The following is a 20,913-nucleotide window of genomic DNA, read 5'->3' as shown; positions in this document are numbered from 1 at the left end:
CCTCTTTGGCCGTCCTCTTGCCCTCCTGCCAGGCAGCTCCATCTCCAACATCCTTCTACCAATATATCCACTATCCCTCCTCTGAACATGTCCAAACCATCTCAGTCTGGCTTCTCTGACTTTGTCTCACCACTGTCTTGTGCACCTTTCCACTCTTCTGTCACACAACACTCCTGACACTTTCCTCCACCCGCTCCAACCTGCCTGCACTCGCCTCTTCACCTCTTTTCCACACTCCCCATCACACTGAACTGTTGACCCCAAGTACTTAAACTCCTGCACCTTCTTCACCTCAGCCCCCTGTAACCTAACGCTTCTACCTTGATCCCTCTCATTCAGACACATGTATTCTGTCTTACTACGACTGACCTTCATGCCTCTTCTTTCCAGAGCAAACCTCCACCTCTCTAGCTGTTCCTCCACCTGCTCTCTACTCTCACTGCAAATTACGATGTCATCCGCAAACATCATTGTCCAGGGAGATTCCTGTCTTACCTCGTCTGTCAGCCTGTCCATCGGCATAGGAAACAAAAAAGGACTCAAAGCTGATCCTTGGTGTAGTCCCACTTCCACCTTGAACTCCTCTGTCTGACCTACAGCACATCTCACCACCGTCATACTTCTCTCATACATGTCCTGAACTACTCTGACATACTTCTCTGCCACTCCAGACGACCTCATACAGTACCACAGCTCCTCCCTCGGCACCCTGTCATACGCCTTCTCTAAATCTACGAACACACAATGCAGCTCCTTCTGACCATCTCTGTACTTTTCCATCAACATTCTCAAAGCAAAAATTGCATCAGTGGTGTTCTTACGGGGCATGAAACCATACTGCTGCTCACAGATCTCCACCTTCTTCCTAAGCCTGGCTTCCACTACTCTTTCCCACAGCTTCATTGTGTGGCTCATCAACTTTATTCCTCTATAGTTGCTGCAGTTCTGCGTGTCACCCTTGTTCTTAAAGATCGGGACCAGAACGCTTCTCCTCCATTCCTCAGGCATCTTCTCACTCTAGAATCCTATTGAACAAACTCGTTAGAAATTCCACTGCTGTCTCTCCTAAGCACTTCCATACCTCCACAGGTAGGTCATCAGGACCAACGGCCTTTCCGCTCTTCATCCTTTTCAGAGCCTTCCTAACCTCCTCCTTTCCAATCTCTGCTACTTCCTGCTCCACAACAACCACATCTTCCTCCCTTCTTTCCCTGTCATTTTCCTCGTTCATCAGCTCCTCAAAATACTCCTTCCATCTTTTCTGTACACTCTCCTGGGTTGTTAGCACCTTTCCATCTCTGTCCTTAATCACCCTTATCTGTTGCACGTCCTTCCCATCTCTGTCTCTCTGTCTGGCTAGCCTGTACAAGTCCTTCTCTCCTTCCTTTGTGTCTAACCTGTCATATAGCTCATCGTAAGCTTTCTGTTTGGCCTTTGCCACCTCTCTCTTCACTCTACGCTGCGCTTCCTTGTACTCCTGTCTACCTTCCTCAGTCCTTTCTACATCCCACTTCCTTTTAGCCAACTTCTTCCTCTGGACGCATTCCTGTGCTTCCTCATTCCACCACCAAGTGTCTTTACCGTCTTTCCTCTTTCCAGATGACACACCTAGCACCTTCCTACCTGTTTCCCTGATAATTTCTGCTGTAGTTTCCCAGTCATCTGGAAGCTCATCCTGACCACCCAGGACCTGTCTCAACTTCTGCCTAAATTCCTCACAAGTTTCTTCATTCTGTAGCTTCCACCACTTGGTCTTCTTTTCTGTTTTCCCTCTCTTCTTCTTCTTGACCTCCAGAGTCATCTTACACACCACCATGCAGTGCTGTCTGGCTACACTCTCTCCTACCACCACTTTGCAGTCATTAACCTCTCTCAAATGACCTCGTAAACATAGGATGTAGTCCACCTGAGTACTCCTACCTCCACTTCTGTATGTCACTCTATGTTCCTGTTCCTCTCTCTTCTGGAAATAAGTGTTGACTACAGCCATTTCCATCCTCTTCGCAAAGTCCACCACCATCTGTCCCTCCAGATTCCTTTCCTTCACACCAAACCTGCCCATCACCTCCTCATCACCTCTGTTGCCCTCACCAACATGCCCATTAAAGTCTGCTCCAATAACAACTCTCTCTCCTCTGGGGATACTCTCTATGACCTCATCCAACTCACTCCAGAATCTCTCCTTCACTTCTAACTCACAACCAACCTGTGGCGCATACCCACTGACTAGAACACTGTTTACAAACTCCCCCTTCAGAATCACTCCTACCCCGTTTCTCTTCCTATCAACACCATGATAGAACAGTTTGTATCCTCCTCCAATACTACGTGCCTTGCTGCCCTTCCACCTTGTCTCCTGCACACACAGTACATCTACCTTCCTTCTCTCCATCATGTCTGCCACCTCTCTGCCTTTCCCTGTCATTGTGCCAACGTTAAGAGTCCCTATTCAAAACCCATGTTCCTGCTTTTTCCCTTCTCTCTCTGGCCACGGACCCTTCTGCCTCCCCTCTTTCTTCGACCAACAGTAGTCAAATTTCCACCGAAACCCTGTAGGTTAACAGCATCGGTGGCGGTCGTTGTTAACCCGGGCCTCGACCGATCCGGTATGTCTAAAGTGTTGTGGATGATTCGCATGGTTATTTTGGCAATTTTTACGCCGGATACCCTTCCTGACGCAACCCTCTCTATTTATCCAGGCTTGGGACCGGCACAGAAGTAACTGGCTTGCAACCCCTGTGGCTAGATTATAGATAATAAATAATAATAGATAATATAGATTTGTTAAACCCAATCAAACACATCATGACGGGGGATTTTACCCATACAATGTGCAGTTTTAGCCAGCATCCATTAATCAACAAACCAAGTAGAATACCAACAAATAGTGCGACCTTGATAGACAATATATTCACAAACTGCCTAGACAACAGACTAAAAAGTAGATTGCTGATCACTGACATTAGTGACACCATGCTGTATTAGCAAACTTTGAATGTGTTTGAAGAGAAATACAAGAAAAAAACTCATCACATGACACATCACTGGAAAGCCCAGGATGTCCTCTACAGAGTAGAGTAGGATTTGGAAAGGTATCTCTTAATTCCTTAGAAATATAAAGGTAGACAAAATGTCCGTTATAGAGGACATAAATGACTGGGCCGGGTCTCAGGAGGTTATACCTAAAACTATGCACTTCTCCATATAATTTTAAGTTCAAAACCGTTTCACGTTTTCTAGTAAAAACCATGCATTTTGTTTTAGCTACTGAAAATTTGAATCCCCAATCACATGACCAGTTTTCCACCTCCGTAGGGTGGGGTCATCTAAGATAGCACAAGGGTTAAGTATGCTGTGCTCGATTGGGTGAATGAGAGTCAGGTGTGCGGCTTCCAGAAAGTGTGCGCTGAGGTTGCTGGGAGATGAAGTGCATTCAGCACTCTGGAGATAGTTTCCGCTGGTGACCAGAGGGAAGACAGAGCCTTGACTCCTGACAATCACCATGTTTTTGCACCAAAATCCAAGAGAAATTGCTGAACAGTGAAAATGTCATCTGTCAGTCTGTCATCGGGGCGGGTCACAACTGACTGAATGGACCAAGTTCCTGGACCTCCAGCTGCATCACTGCTCCTTAACACACTTTTCTGTTTGATTTTAGGGTCAGGAACTGCAGTTTGTCAGAGATCAGCTGTAAATCTCTGGTCTCCGCTCTGAAGAAAAACCCGTCTAATCTGACAGAACTGGACCTGAGTAAGAACAACCTGCAGGATTCAGGGGTTCTTCATCTATGTGGTTTTATGGAGAGTCCAGACTGCAGACTGCAGACTCTGAGGTCAGACTCCATGTTTCAGTTGTGTTCAGATCAATATGATGACAAAGTTGTGTTGACCCACAGTGAGCAGAAATGTCCAGATTCTTTTCTTCCTGCAGCTGTTTGTTCTCTTCAAAGATCTGCAGAACAACTTCTTCTTTTCTTCCTGCAGCTGCTTGTTTCAAAGCTGTCTGCTGACATTTGTGCTCCACAAAGTTCTGCTTGCAGCCATCAGCTCTTCTTTGTGTCTCTGCTCCAACAGTATCCTTTAAAGCGCGTGCAGAAGAAGCAGCCGTGCACGCTCACATGCACTCCGAGTCCTGCTGTGTTTCAGCAGATGCAGCTGAGAGTCCAGCGGCTGATGTTTGTGAGCAGACAGTGACAGAGTCATGCAGCAGCTGGATGCTGCTCTGACAGACACATCCTCCACAAACATCCTCACCTTTTCATCCACAAACATCATCACATCATCCATCAAAGCTCCCAGCAGCTTCTGACTCTTCATTCAGAGCTGAAGTCATGGATCAGGGATCAATGTCCAACATTTGCTGCTGACTCTTCCTCATCACTTCCTTCTTCTTTCTGCTTTGATCTGTTGGAGCTGAAAGTCTCTGCTTGAAGGGCTGCAGCAGAGAAGGACTGGAAGATCATCTCCTGAAAACTGGGATGAAGACTTTCCAGCATCATGCTGCTGAAATTTTCCCATGATTCAGTGCTGTTTGGAGAAGAGCTGAGCAGGAAGAGGAAGTGGACTTTTTCTGCTGTTGCTGCAGAAACATCAGTTGGTTTGGATGCAGCCACAGGCTGATGTTTGACTTTCACACATCTGGACTTCTTTCCTGAAGCAGCTGCATGTTGTCCTGAATGTTCCTGAATGTTCTTCTTCTCTGCTTCTGCTGGACTCTTCTGATCTGCTGCTGTTGCTTCACATCTTTGGACTTTTTCTAAACTTTCTGATCTTCTTCAGCTCTGAACTCTTAAGAAGAAGTGAAGGATGAAAAACATGAACTTTGTCTTTAAGCTCAAGTTTTTGTTTCCTCGATTCAGATTGAAGGACTGTCGGTTGTCAAAGACCAGCTGTGCTGCTCTGGTCTCAGCTCTGAAGTCCAACCCGTCCCACCTGACAGAACTGGACCTGAGGTTAAACGATCTTCAGTCTTCAGATGTTCAGCAGCTCCAGGATCTGGTGGAGAGTCCAAACTCCAAACTGCAGACTCTGAGGTCAGTAGAGGGTTGGAGTCGGTCCAGCTGCTTCCAGACGTTTGGTCCTAAAGTTAGTCTGAGAACAAAGTTACAGAGTTTCCTCTGAAGCTGCAGCTTCTCAGTGAAGCTCTGAGGAGAATGATGACAGGCTTCAGGACAACAGTCAGCCAATCAGAGCAGCAGAAGCTCCAACAGGTGAAGATGACAGGAAGCTGCTGCTCTGAACAGGACTGAAGCTCCTGCTGCTCTTTCTGCTGCTGTGCTGCATCACTGACTGACAGACCAGGATCAGGAGACACTCCTTCATCTCTGTCTTTCTGCTTTCTCTTTGTAGTTGGGGATGGTAAGTCTGATGTTCCTCCTGGAGGAGCAGAGAGGAGCAGCAGCAGCAGCTGGTCTGCAGAGATGTTGTGACTGGACGGTGTTCCTGGGAGGTGGAGAGCAGAGTGATGGAGGAATCAGAGGAAGTGGAGATGAGTGTCAGAGCTGCAGCAGGAACTGATCTGGGATCAGCTCCACTGTGTCTCTCAGCATCAAGTGGACAGTTATTGTGCTGCAGCTCCCCCGGTGGACTGATGGAGAACCGCACTTTCTCTTCTCATTCCAACTTGGAGTGTTGGGAAGTCTTCTACTTCTCTTCTCTTTCGTATTGGGAGTTTCTCATAACTTTGTCCACACACTCTTCCCATAGTTGCTGATGTCACCCTTCCTGTCAGCTAATGTCTGTGTTTTTCTGTACATTTTCATGAGGGAACGTTCTTGTCTAAAGTCAGTAGATCAAACAAATCAACAAATATTGATCAATCATCGATCGGTTTTCTCCTCATCTGTCCTTAAACTGTTTCCCTGAATGATTTGTGTTGGTGATTCATCAGATTCAGACATGATGGTTTCTTGCAGAAGCTCAAAGGTCTTTTCTCATGTTTCGTGGACTCCTGCCCCTCTCTGTACCACAGACTGGATCAGAATTCTATGAACATTCTCCAGCTAGTCCAGAAAGCAGCAGCATGGCTGTTGACCTCAGAAAGACCACCTTCCAGCAGTTCTGATATAATTCTTCTCCATTGGTGTGCAGTTCAGCTTTTAGTTCTTTTTCATGTTTAGTCTTTCCCAGACCTTTCAGAACCACACAAAGTGGACTGAGATCCTCTGATCAAAGGCTGCTGGTGTCCCAAAACCAGCAAAAGCCCCAAAGTCTGGAATAGAATTGCAGTATTCAAATATTTATTGATTGAAATAACTCAATTAAATCAAATATCACTGTGATGAAAATATGAGTTTCTAACCAATAAACAAACCGTAGCAACAGCCACAGCCGATCATCAATCAGACAGAACATTTCTGTATAACATAAATCTATGTGTGAGTCAGGGAAAAACAGACAGTCAGAGGTTGGATCCTGGTTCTGTCTCTGGAACAGGGAAAGACTCTGGATCACAAGATTCTGATTTTTCACACTTGATTTCTGTTTTCCAGAAACTCTCATTGACAAAAAAACAAAAACAGAGTTTCATTCAGAAAATGCCAACATGGTCATGTGACCATAATGTTCATAGAATGGACATGTGTTGCCCCATCACTCAGCACTACTTAAAAGAATAGTAACCCACCGAGACACAATAGGGTTTGTTGAGCTCCCATTCGGGTTACCTATTTAAGTCTCAAGAGTTACAGCGTTACAGAACTCAAAGTAGACAATTATGCCTCCCTAAAAAATATGACACAAGACAACCATTTAAAACAGAATACTAGTTCAACTTTAATAAAATAAATATTTGACCCTCAAAACAACCACAAAAATAGATCAATATATCTTGGTTCTGTACTCTTCCTCTTAAACGAAAAACAAAAGCACTTGAAACAATTGAAATTTCAAAACATAACTGAACACTAATTAACAGGTTTCAGAAATTCTTCTACACAGATATTGCAAAATACTCACCACGTCGTGAACAATAAAAGACTGGGCCCATACTCACTCACTCATTCACACAGTTGGTGAATGAGAAAAACTTGTTGCAGCCTCCAGTTGCAGAGCCGTCCCAAGTTATCCGAGCAGCTTTAGCCGTTGCTCCGCCATTACTGGCACCTGCCGTCCGTCGCGGGGAAATTCCAACGTGCTCCATCGTTAAAGCTCTGCTCCGTGGGTCCCTGGACACGCTAAAACCAGAAGCTCCAAAACGGGAACTTTCAGTCACCTTTACTGTAACGGGAAACCACTCTCAGGTCTGCCTCCCGACTTTCTCAGCTGAAAGTTTCCTTGTCCTTCACCTCCCGGGCGCTTTACCAGGTCCAAAATTTTCTCTTCCTTTTTTCAGGATCATCTCGTCCCACCAATCAGCTTAGTGGAAGGAAAAGCAAAGAACACTCTGCACTTCTGCAAAAAAAAATATAGCCCTACTAGCTGACTGGGTTGATGTTAAATAATGAACATAAATCAAGAAACAACAATAAACCTTGTTATTTACAATCAACCCATTTCCTTCTTGTCAAATCTGTGTCATCACCCAGATTTATTCAAACTTACTAATTTTATTATAAATGAGTAAAATTAATATTAATACTAATGTTGATCACTTATGCGATGAACTTATTTAATTCTCTTTTTTTGTCTCGGGGCTACACATGGACAAACGCTGTGGTCACATGATTCACTGGTTTGGATTCAAGTCATTTGAAGTCAGTTTTTCAGCTCTGTACATGTTGACATGATGAGAGGGCGTGACATCAAACCTTACCTTTCCAGAAATGGCTAAACACACCTTTCCGTTGTTGGAACACACAATGTAAGACCATTTTAGAGCACGCCAAAGTTTTGACCAAAATAAAAATATTTAGATAGTAGTTTTTAATCTCCATTTTGAAGTTTGGTCATGTTATGCATATAGAGACTAAATTTTTTTATGATGTTCTCAGAAGGAAGGCAGCTGTTATCAGATTCTGTTGGGAGGGCACTTGGCGCAGTGATAAATAAGATGAAGGTCTGTCCTGAGTTGAGTTTTGATACGTTTAGTAAATCGTACGATGCCATGGTGGGATCTGTGTTATTTTATTCTGCAGGAGTCTGGGGTTATGAAGACGCTCCTGAGTGTGATAAGGTTCAAAACAGGCCAATGAGATACTTTCTGGGTGTACACAGGTTCACTACAAAAGCCGCCATTGAGGGGGGCATGGGGTGGGAACCTTGTGTGATCAAACAAAGAGCAGAAGTTCTAAGATTATGGAACCGGCTGGTGACTTTACCTGCAGAGAGACTTGCACGTCAAATATTTGATTGGGATAGAGCTCATATTTATCCCTGGTGTAAAGACGTGTTGAACATTCTGTCCTCTGTGAATCTACAATCATTATTTTTTAATTGTTTGAAATGTAAGATAGATAATGTTAAGGAAACTTTAGTTGGTTATTATGAAAAAGACTGGAAAATGAAACTGCTTCAAAAACCAAAATTACGAACGTCTTTGCAAATTAAGTTTGCACATTTTCTGCTGAGCCATATGTTATGTATAACTTAAAAAGAGGACAAAGATCCTTATGTGCTCAACTTAGAGCAGGGGTGTCAAACTCATTTTCACAGAGGGCCACATCAGCATAGTGGCTGTCCTCAAAGGGCCAGATATACAGTAACTTATACATGTAACTAAATGTAATGAAAAATAAATTTAACTACTCCTTAATGTAATATAACGAATTTATTTATTTCTTTTAACTTTTTAAAGTGACAATAACAGTTGCATAGAAAACATATGTTTGCTTGTTACTTTAGCATAAATCCTTTTAAATTTTCACCACTCATTGAAACCCACATAACTCCATTAATGAATGATCAAACTGTCCAAGTGAATAAAGAAAAATAACATAAAACTGAGCTAAAAAGAACATGTATTACACGTGTAACAATTTACTAAAAAAGGCTGCACACAGCCTTGCATCCAACTGTTGGTGTGATGACAACAATTTGTGTGCATACGCACATAAGACCTGCAAACACTGGATAATTACAACTGCAGCTATAAATAATATGTAATCAACAACAACAAAAAATTTAAGAAATTAAAAACGTTTATGCTCTCGCGGGCCACATATAGAGACACGGCGGGCCACATTTGGCCCCCGGACCTTGAGTTTGACACATGTGACTTAGAGCAGGAGTGCTCCCCCTATAGGTGGCAGTGGGGCGCTTTAAAGGCGTTCCTGAGGAGGAAAGACTGTGAGGTCTTTGAACTGCAAGTGGTGGAGGATGAATTCCATTTTTTGTTTTATTGTGCTTTGTACGAAAACAGAGAATTTGTATGTATGAGGTGATAGAAAAGAAATGTTCTGATTTGTTTTGGTTATCTAAAGATAAAATCTTACGTTGGCTTTTTGAAAATTGTTTGGCAAATTTTGTGTCAAAGGTATGGACAATAAGAATGGACACTTTGTATTCTGTTAGACTCTGATTATTGGATTTTTTTGATGGGCATGTTTCTATATGTTTTATGTATTTTGTCTTTCAGTATCATATAAGCCCATGTGGGCTGGGCACATTAGTGCATGACACTTAAATAAATCAAATCAATCAATCAATTTAATTTGTGTGCCGGCACCTAGTAAATTGGTAAAGTGACATTTGGTTTTAAACCATTGATTTCAGGATCATCAAGCCAGAATCCAAGCAGCTCCTTCATCCTTATGAAGCTCCGCCCTCTGACCTTCATCAGTCCTCTCCAGGCTCCGCCCCCAGTCTCCATCCTCTCTCTGTGAGTCTCTGCAGAGTTTTTCTGCAGCTGCTGGTTTTTCTGCAGCAGCAGCAGCATCAGAGCCAGAGAGCCAAAGAAAGTGGAAAGTCTGAGAAGGAAGCAGCTCTGAAGCTCTGCAGCTGACGGTGCAGCTTCAGGACTCATGAGGAGGAGCACATGCACGGCTCTGATGCTGCTGAACGTCTGACTGAGATGATCCACATTCAGAAGAGAGTTTCAGAGTGAAAGACGTGTGGAAGAAGAGAATCCTGAAGGTTTCTGTGCAGACATGAACTCAGTCAGAGAGCGTCTGAATGTTGGAGGATCCAGAAGAAACCAGGAGCTCATGAAGGTGGTTCTGTTGGAGCAGAGAGCAGAACTCTGATCCCAGTTTCAGGAACAATGCAGGCTCATGTTCTGGACTGAAGAGTTCTCCTGAAATGTTCTGTTCAGACTTCTTCAGGATCACATCTGTGTGTGAATGTGGAGGTTTGTCTGAACCAAGCTGCAGCTCACTTTGAAGCTCCTTCAGCTCCTTCGCTGTGGTGACCCCTGATGGGAGGAGCCAAGATGGGAACAACAACAACCTGCAAGGAAGAAAAAAAAGAAGAAATCTTTCATTCTGTTAGACATTAACAATCTCAGACTTGGAAAATTTTAAACTAAAAACAGCTAGAATTCATCTTTTTATATAAACTAGGTATGATGTGTAACTATTTATTAAGTCGGAAAAACCTACCTACCTACCTACTTCAGGTTTATTTATAGTCATAATTATTCTTTTTAGAAACTGTTTCTTAGGGTCTTTTTGCTTTTAGATTTTCTTTTTTAATTTCGTTTCTTCACTTGAGACATTCCTTTTTCAATTACTGTAATTTAGGAATACAATAAAAAAATTTGATTTGTTTGTTTATTTAGTCTCTGATACGTTTTTAGTCATATCTAAACATTCTAATGAGATACTGTTGGGTTGACGTCACAACAGCTCTAAAAAAGTTTCTCCGATTTTATTTTCTTTCCATTTTGATATTCTATTCTTTGTTATCTCCTGAATTTAAATTGTTTAAAAATATTTGAAGCTTTTTGAACCATATTGAGGTTCAGTTAAGCAGTTTATATGTTTCTTTTAAAATAAAAATCTGCACGTGACCCGGAAGTAAACAGCACGAGGCGCTAGCAGCGTTAGCTTGTTAGCAGGCTAGCAGCGTTAGCTTATGTTGACAGGACGGTGGCGATTTGTTGGGACGTTTGTGAGGTTTTTGGACAGAAAGGACGATACGTGGTTCGTGTGGGAACTCTCAGCATTTTCCAAAGTGTCGTAAATGAGTGAAGAAGTGTTGAACGGAAAGACAACGTGGATTGCTGTGATTGTGAGACTAGCAGATGATCGATCGGAGCTGCAGTGAAGAGGACGGCGGTGTTTGTGGGAGTTGGAGCTGAAGACCGGAGCAGGAACCATGTCTTCCCTTCAGTCTCTGAGAGAGTTGATCAGCGAGCGACTAGCTGCTGCTGCTGAAGAAATCTGCAGACTCTGTGAAGGAACCATCGTCCAGTACGAGCAGGAGCTCTGTCGTCAGCGCAGACTGCTGGATCTCATCTGGAAACCACAGCTGCAGCTACACCACATAGGTATGTTTATGTTACCTTCAACAAAGGAGAGAAGCCCTTTGAGCTTCATGCTTTTCTTAACTTAACTGACCGCGGTCAAGAGAGCCGACATCTGTGGAAGTGCGGTCTCGCTAGCCGTCACTGACTTTTTGCATGCGCGTTTACATGATAGTTTACAGTACACACGCCCAGCGAGCTGGAAAGACGATAAAGCGCTAATATCACCCATGTCACAGTTACCCATTGATAGATACTCCACGTAAAAGGGCACATCAGTCATATCATGTCAAATCTTTCTAAAGTTGCTTTACTTAAGGTGACACAAAACTTTCAACAGGTTATTGTTGGTAATGATGTTCACTAACATCACAGGAAGTTTAAAGAAAAATGACTGTAGAAAAGTAGAAATATTGACATTATAGTCTAGTCTAATTCAGGCTCCCTCATACATATTTTAATAGAAATAATAGGATAATTTGTGTACAATCATCAGGAGTGCACAACCGTCTCAAAGCCCTCTCCTCTGCCGCTAACACAAAGCTACAAGCCTGGCCGCAATGGTCCTAGTCTGTCTGTGTCTGTTAGCAGCCGGACAGACGGAGATAGCACTGATGTTAACGCCCCGTCTCCCCCTGGAAATGCTAAGTGGAATTGATTTATGCGACACTATTTGCAGGGCGAATATGAAAATGAAAAAGCAAGGCAGTGATGAGAGGGAAAATCATTTCTTATTCAACGCATAAAAAACGCAAAGAGGAAGCAGATTTATTAGAATTAGAAAATAAAATCAAAACCCTGGAGACTGCTTCTGCTGCTTCTGCACAGGAACACATCGTGGGAGATCTGAAAAATTTAAAGGTGCAGTTAAATGACATCATCAATAAACAAACACAATTTCAAATACAAAGGCTACGACTTGAAAGATTTGAAAACTCTAATAAATCTGGCAAATTTCTGGCTAATCAGCTTAAAATTAATAGAGAAAAATCAACAATCACTTCTATTATGGACCAAACAGGAAATGTCACTCACGATCCAGTGAAAATTATTAACGCATTTGAAAACTTTTATAAAAACTTGTACACACCACAGATCAATCCGTCAGAGCAAAGTATTGACTCATTTCTTAATAATGTAAACCTACCCAGGTTAAATGAGGATCAAATCACAAACTGAGACTCTCCGCTCTCGTTGTCTGAACTTCATGAAGCTCTGTTACTTATGCCTAATGGTAAAGCACCAGGGCCTGACGGCTTTCCTGCTGAGTTTTATAAAGAATTCTGGGAACAGCTGGCACCAACATTTTATAAAAACCGTCACATCTATCAATGAGAGCCAATCAATGCCAGCTAACATGAACTCAGCCAACATAATTCTTCTTCCTAAACCAGACAAAGATCCCAATAGTCCTTCAAGCTATCGCCCCATTTCTCTAATCAATGCAGATGTAAAAATTATCTGCAAAGCACTAGCACAGAGAATAGAAAAAATCACTCCTCACATAATTCACTTCGACCAAACTGGATTAACCAAAGGCAGACACTCGGATGACAATCTCCGAAGACTTGTTAATATAATAGACTTTGCCACCATTAAAAAGCAGGAAATGACGGTACTATCGCTGGATGCTGAAAAAGCCTTTGACAGAGTAAATTGGAAGTTCCTTATTGCTGCCCTCCATAAGTTTGGTTTTGGAGAATCATTCATCAAATGGATCAAAATATTATACCACAACCCCAATGCATCAGTTAGAACTAATATACAGACTTCCAACAGGTTTTTTCTTGGAAGAGGAACCAGACAGGGTTGCCCACTCTCTCCTTCTCTTTTTGCTATATTTATTGAGCCTCTAGCTGCAGCAATAAGACAGAATGAGAGCATTATAGGAATAAAAACCAAACACAGCCATCATAAAATTAGTCTCTATGCGGATGACATATTACTGTTTTTAAGTAATTTACATTCTGTAAATGAAACGGCAACAATCATTAATGAATTCTTCTCCATATCAGACTATTCCATTAATTGGAATAAGTCTGTTTTATTACCACTCAACAGGAATGCGGAACAAAGACTCACAATACCAGTTAAAGCAGGAAATATCAAATATCTAGGAATCAATTTTCCCCCCAAACTATCAGAACTGGTGCAGCTAAACTACACCCCATTACTGAAAAACATACAGGACGATCTAACACGCTGGACCAACCTGCCTCTGTCCCTTATGGGCAAGGTAGCCACGGTTAAGATGAAAATCTTACCTAAAGTTAATTATCTATTCTCAATGATTCCCACACAACCGCCACTAAAATGGTTCAAAACATTAGACTCATCCATATCAAGCTTTTTACGGAACAATAAACCTGCAAGAATTAGTCTAAAAACTTTAAAATCTGCAAAAAGCTGTGGAGGATTAGAACTACCTAACTTCCACAAGTACTTTCTTGCAAATTGATCTCAATACATCTTAAAATGGTTAAAACATAATCCAGAAACCAACTCATGGTTAGACTTGGAGCAGGCGTTATGTGGAAAGATCAACCTGTCAGATCTACCATTTAATAGCCAAACAGTTAAAAAACAGGATTGTTTTCAAAGTATTAATATAAACACGACTTTAACAGCCTGGTGGGAATTTCTCAAAATATCAAAATCATCAATTCAACCGTGCAAAATGACACCCATCTGGAACAACCCAGACATCCTTATAAACAAAACAATGATACACTTCCCAGCCTGGCAAGCAGGGGGCGTAAAACAACTAGAGCACATAATTTTTTATAGAAGATTCATAACTCCCCAGGAACTTCAAGACAAGCATGGAATAAATAATTTCTTGGAATATCAGCAACTTAAATCAATTATTAACAAAAAGCTTAAATACAGAGACGATTTGAAGCTACTACCACTCTGATTAATTTCTCAATGAATAAAACTCTCTCCAAAATATATGAAAATGAAAAAGCAATCCTCTCTTTGCATTTTCGTTTTAATTAATACACAGAATAAGCGGTTTTGTAAGTAGAAAAGGAAAAAGCATTTTGAAGATTTTTTATTTTATTTTTGAGTCATTTGTTGCAGTTACATTTTGAAAATGTTTTGCTACACATTTACCACAGAACTTTTTGAAAATGAAATGTCAAATACCATTTTCATTATCATATTAAGTGACAGAATAAACGGTATTGAAGTAGAAAAGGAACAAGCATTTTGAAGGATTGCTTTTTGATTTATATTTTGAGTCAAAAAATGCAGAGTTTATTGGTGCTTTACAAAACCCAAATTTCCTGTAAAACCTTTTAAAAATCTCTTTGTTGTGTTCGTGTCCCTGCAGACCTCCCCCAGCATTGGATGACTGAAGAGGAAGATCTCTGCAACCAGCAGAGGAATTTCAGAGTGGAACAGGAGGAACCAGAACCTCTGCAGACCGAAGAGAAACTGCAGGAACCAGAACCACCACAAACTAAAGAGGAACCAGGGGAACTCTTCATCAGTCAAGATGAAAATCAGCTTGATCTGAAGCAGGAGACTGATACCTTGATGGAGATCCCTTCTTATGAGGAAGATGAGAACAGTGAAGCAGATCTAAACAATCAGCAGAGCTTTAATGTAACTGATAGTCAGGATGAAGAAGGAAACCAACATGAAGAATCAACATCAACAAATGAAGAGACAGACCCACAGAACAGTGATCAGAGGAAGAGAAGAGACAGAAGACATGTCCAAAGTGTGGACAGCTTTCACATGTCAGCAGGTCAGTGTGACTCTGATCTTCATCTCCACACTATCGGTATGTTCACTTCAACAACGGTTCTATCTTGAGCTTCAACCTCTCCAAACATGCAGTCCATCAACAGCGTGTCCTGGAAGAGTCTCTTCTGCCCCTCCCAGTGGAAAAGGCAGAAGACGTTGTTGGTCAGTGCAGCCGACAACATTCTTCAAATCATGTTATCTTAGTTAGCCCCTCCAGCTGACGACAAACCGGAAACCTTAACAGATAAAAGAGGAAAATTGTTAGCAAGAAAGAAAGAAAGAAAAAGGAAAATCTCTTTTGTCATCTGTCTTTTTTAAATTTGTAGCTCAGTTAACGTATTTTCATGACCCAGTTTCAGCTATGCTTTTTCTGTATATAACACATACTAAAGGCACACCGGGTGTTAGTGCTAGCGGTAAAATATGCATGCCAGTGTGTGTTTTAATGAGCAAAACTGAGTTGGTTGTGATTTATGTTTTAGTTTTTCACTCATCAATCAACACCCAAAAATCCAAAATAATTGTTTCAAATTGGCGCTTCATCCCATAAACGTTGCTGATCCCTGATATTTATGTCTACATACCTTGTTCCACAGTTTGCCGTCCAATGGAGTCAGGCCTTTACGTACCACATTCGTTTATGATAATGAACGCCTCCTCAGGCATTATCTTTTACATGATAGATCATAGCTGTGACGTTGGAGCCTTGTTGCATTTAAGAGTTTAGCAGGAGGCTCGGCAGGGCCTGAGTTGACGAGGTCCTAACAACGCTGGTTTCTTCCTCTTACTCTCCTTTTTATTTGCAGGCTTTGTTTGTTTCATTTCAATAGTTAGAAATTTAGTTTGGCAGCATTAGCAGGGGGTTGCTCTCTCTGATGGTCGACGTGGCTGAGTGAGCGGTCTCCCTGACGTATTTTATGTTTGGCCAAGGTTCCAATCCCTTTGTTTTTTTTCTTTAAACCAGCACACTAATTATTTGCAGGACACAGTTTCTTCTTCAATAAACTGTGTTCTTTGTTCTCTTGGTGTCCAGTTTTTTCATGTGTTATGGCCCCTCAGGGCTCCAGACTGCGAGCAATTGGTCGCATTTTGCGACCAAAATTTGAGAGTGTGCGACTGAATTTTACATCCAGTCGCACATGTGCGACCAGTAAATTTGCCTCCCCCACCCTCCGTATTTTTTTATACATTAAACGTGGAAGGGGCACGTCAATGATCAATGAAATAATCAATGAGACGCGAGCGCACACTCACGCAGGCAGACACACACACTCGCACACATACTCATGAAACGCGAGCACACTCTCGCGTTATGCCTGTGTGTGAGGCAGCCACTGCGTGTGAGAAGAATAGGGAAAGCCACTGTGAGTGGCTAAAATGCGTGTAGGGGGAGGGGCCTAGAGGTAATCGAGTGCGCGTAAACATCTGTGGGAAGGAAACGGAGACAAATATCACAACCTGATATGTGCGTCTGAGCTATGAGTAAGCGAACTATTGATTCGTTCTTCAGACCTGCGGCTAGTGTACCAGGGCCAGAGTGTACAGCAGGGGTCTCAAACTCGCGGCCCGCTGGCTATTTGCAGTCCCCAAGATGATATTTTGCGGTCCCTGCCTTAATATGAAGGTTTAATGTTACTGCAGCCCGCCAGTTTGTATGAATGGCACTTTTTCATTGTCGTGCGCGAAGCTGACCATTCAATCACAGTGGAGTATATGACTCTTGGGGGCGTGACAATGACAGGGCTTGGAAGCAGGAAACCTGACAGCCCCCTCCCCGGACCACATGAAGGAGTTCCTTACTTTCCTTTAGAACGTATTTATTCGCTCGTAATTTTCTAAATACATGCAGTCCGTGCTGAACTTTTCTCTGGGCCGCACAGAACTGGAGGAAGGTTTAGGTTTTGGTTACGGTTACGGCGGCGCATCAAACGGTTATGCACGGCCGTTACGGCAGCACACCGCTCCCGCGGGAGTCGAGTCAGCTGAGGAGAATAAATGTCCCCCACGTACATGCGTGACAGCTAACGGGGCTTGAACTTTAAACACGTGAGGGCAAAAACAACTGTGGCAGGTAGAGGGCCACTTGATTCAGATCATCTGGCACACCAGCTGCTTCATTAGCAGAGGGCTGATAAAAGCCTGTCAGTAGAGCTTCAGGCAGAGACCTGCTGCTTCCAGGTGGAAGGTGCAGCAGCCTTTGGCTGTGTGTAGGGCCCTAACCATAGCCGGGTAGGTTTGTGCTTTGTTCACCTCCAAGTTGCTGCCGCACCATTCTTATTGTTATCACTGTGTAGATCGCAGGCAGTGTTTGGCCGCTCATGCAACTCCTGTGCAGAGTCCTCTTGAGCTGCGGGAGCAGGTAGGTATGTGTGTGTGTGTGTTATGTTATACTTGGTTATTTGTGTTAATTTACACTTATTTTGTAGGTGCCGCTGTTTTGGTTTCCATTGTTTGTTTCATCCCTGCTCTGCCCAACCTGGTGCACTGTGGTCCAAGAGCGGTGCCACGGCCGGCATTTTTGGGGATCGTGTGTGCTCCATACAGAGTGTCAGTGACTGCTGTCCATCCACGCACTGGCGAGCGGTGTGACGCAGCAGGATTAACAGCTATTGGAGCGAGTCCCCCCTTCTGGCCTTCCATCGCCCCAGGCACCACCAGGCCCAGTGTCCCACCACCTAGGACTGGCGTCGGCTACGGCCACTGGATGCAAGGGGTGTGGCATTGAGCCAGGTGCACTGCAACAGAGCGCACAGCTGGGTGCAGCTGACTTGTGGGCTGGTTTAGTGACTCTTTTGGGTATCTTTTAGAATAGGAATTTTAACAATTTCAAATAAAGGTTGTCTTTTTCTTTAAAAGCACAGTCTCGGTTTCCTGTGTCGGAGAGTCCTGCGCTTTTGGTTTTAGATTTCTGCTGGCGGCATTCACCGGGGAAACCATAATGCCACACAACATTAGTTTTAGACACACTGAAAATACGTGTGGAAAATGCAACGATAGACGTGTTTGAGATGAACCAGCACCTCGCCTGGATCGTTGGGGAGACCGGGGGGGGGGGCTGTGAGATAAGGGCGAATCTGCAGCAAGACTGAAGGAGAACAGGAAATTGGAGTTGTCCTTAACATTCAATTTAGTTTTAATATTCTTCTCCCCCTTAGCGTGATCTGTGTTATATATTTTATGATTATTTTAATGTTTTGTGATGTATGTAGCCTTTTTTAATAAATTGGTATTTTAAATTATTTTAATTAATCACTCCACTACAAAAACCATCAGGACACATGTCCCATAATGCATTGTTTTGTAGTCTGTAGGGCAGCTTTCAGTCAGTTCAGTTTTCAGCTGTGTCCGGGTAGGTTTGCCCCTTGCTCCCACCCCTTTATCGCGATATTTTTGTGATGATTGACAGTTGATGTTGGAGCAAAAACAAAAATATATTTCACACACCAGGTGATCTGCGCAGCGTTGAGTTCACCTGGGTGATCTCAAACACGCTTATTGCGCATCTTGGCTGCACCTATTTGGTGTCACAAAGATAAATTTCCATCCGTTTTCTTTACTTATTTGTACTGTCATGACAGCGATGGTGCTGTCAGTTTACCTGTTGTTGCATCTTCAAAAGTGAAGAATAAAATGTGACACTGAATTAGAAACAGCACATTGTAATTTCTGCATCTATTATTAAAGTATTTACTAGTAATACAGTGGAAATTAGTAGATTTGGTTAGCATGTTGATTTACGGTATGCGCCCCTAAATTTTCTGGTTGTGCCCCTAAAATTTTCAGTTAGGGGCCACAGTGCTCCTAGTGAAAAACGTTAGTCTGGAGCCCTGCCCCTTTGTGGTAGTTTCCCCTAGACTTGAGAAGGTGTTGGCTGTAACGCTGACATTTTAGATTTATTTTTTATTTCTTTAAACTGCCACTTAGTTAAGCTCATGAGCGCAATCTTGTAGGGCAGGTGTGTCAAACTTATACATGTCACTAAACGTAATGAAAAATACATTTACCCACTCCTTAATGTTAAATAATTCATTGTTTATTTATGATAACATTTTTAAAGTGACAATTACAGTTGCATAGCAAACACAAGTTTGCTTGTTATTCTAACATAAATCATTTTACATTTGATTCTGTCAGGTTAGGTTATATAGACAGTGTTTAAGTCCTAATGGATAGTTGCCCAATCCAATATTTGAAGTCTGATTCCCCCTAAATATGAATAAATACACACCTTTATATTTTTTTTTAGAAATTAAAAACTTTTATGCTCTCGCGGGCCACAAAACATGACACGGAGGGCCACATTTGGCCCGCGGGCCTTGAGTTTGACACATGTTGTAGGGGGTGCACGAGCGCCCCAGAAAAAAGGAAATCCCCTTACCCCCCAGTTTTCTTAGACTTAAACCACCCATTTCCACGTAAAGTTAAACTAAATTTGGGGCATTAAATTAGGGCACCCTTACTATTGTGTCAAATTGCTGCTATAATGTCAATATTGTTCGCTCTCTGTGTAGAACACACTAGAGGAGCACAACTCACAACTGCAGAGGTCCTGCACAGCTAGAGAGGCGGGGGAGGGACTTAGACTCAGCACTTATGATTCCACACCAAACTTACTGCTGCTTCATAATAAATTAATACATAAACAGATAGTTTTAATACTTTATTGGGTTTACTTGATTTTTTTGGAAAGTGAAAGAAAAAAAATTGGAGTCTGCATCAAAGTGAATTTTTTTCCATTATCTCCCTGGTCTTGAGTCTGGGCGTTTGACAGACAGAAAAGTCAATTCAAGGTTGTGGAAATTGGTCAAAAGATCAAAGGAAACATCAGCATCCAGTTTAGAAACAAAAGAAGGAAAGAGGAAGAAAAACCCTCCAAAGATAAAGGAATATAGACAGTGTCTTAAAAATTAACACTTGGTAGGTCCCAAATAAGACCAAATTTACTGTTTGAGGAGTAAAATTAGGAGCAACATTTGCCACATGGCTAATGAAGGTTTGCACTTAATTAGAATAGTCTTGTTAATAAGTGTATTGCTTGATTTCATCTAAGCTCTTTGCCGTGCTCATATATAGTCAGTGCCTAGATGCAATGTAGACAATGGTTTGTCTTTTTTTGTTCAGTTTTATATGACACTTAAGCTCAAAAAACAGAAGAATACGTCCTTCAGTTTCCATTGATGTTGATTCATAAAACCAATGGAAATTACCAGAATTTATTAATTCATAATTCGTGTCAGGGTTGTATTCATTTCAAGGAAAAAAAGAACAAATTTTAACAAAAGCCAGCCTTCAAAAAGAAAACAGAAACTAATGCGTGTTAAGTGTGAAATAACTTACATACTGTGTCTTAATTGTGAATTCAACTATACATATATATTTTACTTATATTATTAATAAAGTGAAGGACACAATGTATTTGGTTCTTGTGTTTGGGAGGTGTGACAGCAATAAGTACTTGATCTGTTGTCTGTTTGTATCTTTCAGATTTGAAAAAAAAATGGGTTTGAGTGACAATCTCTTCTCCCAATGAGCTTCTTTTATCCTACAGGGTAATAAGAAAAGGGTCCATTCATGCCACGCTGTTACTCTGACCTCGCCCACCTGAATAAATACTGCCATTTTTTCTTTACAACATAACTTTCTAGTTTAACACACCGTACACTAGTTTCCACGTTGTAATAATCCCCTATTTGAAAGTGTTGCTGGTGAGATGACAAGTGGAGCAAAATGAGCGAGTGTCTGTGCATTGAACATTGCGAATGCGTGTATGAGTGGGAAAAGAGCAAATGTGATCCGTGAGCTATTTCACAACTTCCT

At 42.1% G+C, this 20,913-nt stretch overlaps 2 protein-coding genes across 9 annotated transcripts in view; both read left to right on the top strand.

Moving 5' to 3' along the window:
* LOC110014093 (NACHT, LRR and PYD domains-containing protein 12-like) overlaps nt 1–20,913 on the top strand; it is a 471,367-nt gene that overhangs the window by 27,458 nt on the left and 422,996 nt on the right. The window lies entirely within an intron of this gene.
* Nucleotides 10,883–20,913, top strand: part of LOC105358492 (uncharacterized) — a 59,432-nt gene continuing 49,401 nt past the window's right edge. The window contains exons 1-5 of one of the 2 annotated variants that reach the window (XM_078936021.1): nt 10,886–11,364; nt 14,678–15,097; nt 15,190–17,325; nt 17,391–17,455; nt 17,523–17,951. In XM_078936021.1, the coding sequence (XP_078792147.1) occupies nt 11,193–11,364; nt 14,678–15,097; nt 15,190–15,317 (720 nt within the window). In that variant the 5' untranslated portion in view covers nt 10,886–11,192 and the 3' untranslated portion in view covers nt 15,318–17,325; nt 17,391–17,455; nt 17,523–17,951. Of the gene's footprint in view, nt 11,365–14,677; nt 15,098–15,189; nt 17,326–17,390; nt 17,456–17,522; nt 17,952–20,913 lie in introns of those variants that run through there. The other variant, XM_078936010.1, reaches the window with a different exon arrangement.

The sequence above is a fragment of the Oryzias latipes genome, chromosome 2, assembly GCF_053564925.1.
Source record: "Oryzias latipes strain Hd-rR chromosome 2, Olatipes_Hd-rR_3.1".
Lineage (NCBI taxonomy): Eukaryota > Metazoa > Chordata > Actinopteri > Beloniformes > Adrianichthyidae > Oryzias > Oryzias latipes.
Note: the sequence above shows the minus strand (reverse complement) of the source record. Positions and strands in the feature narration are given on the sequence as shown.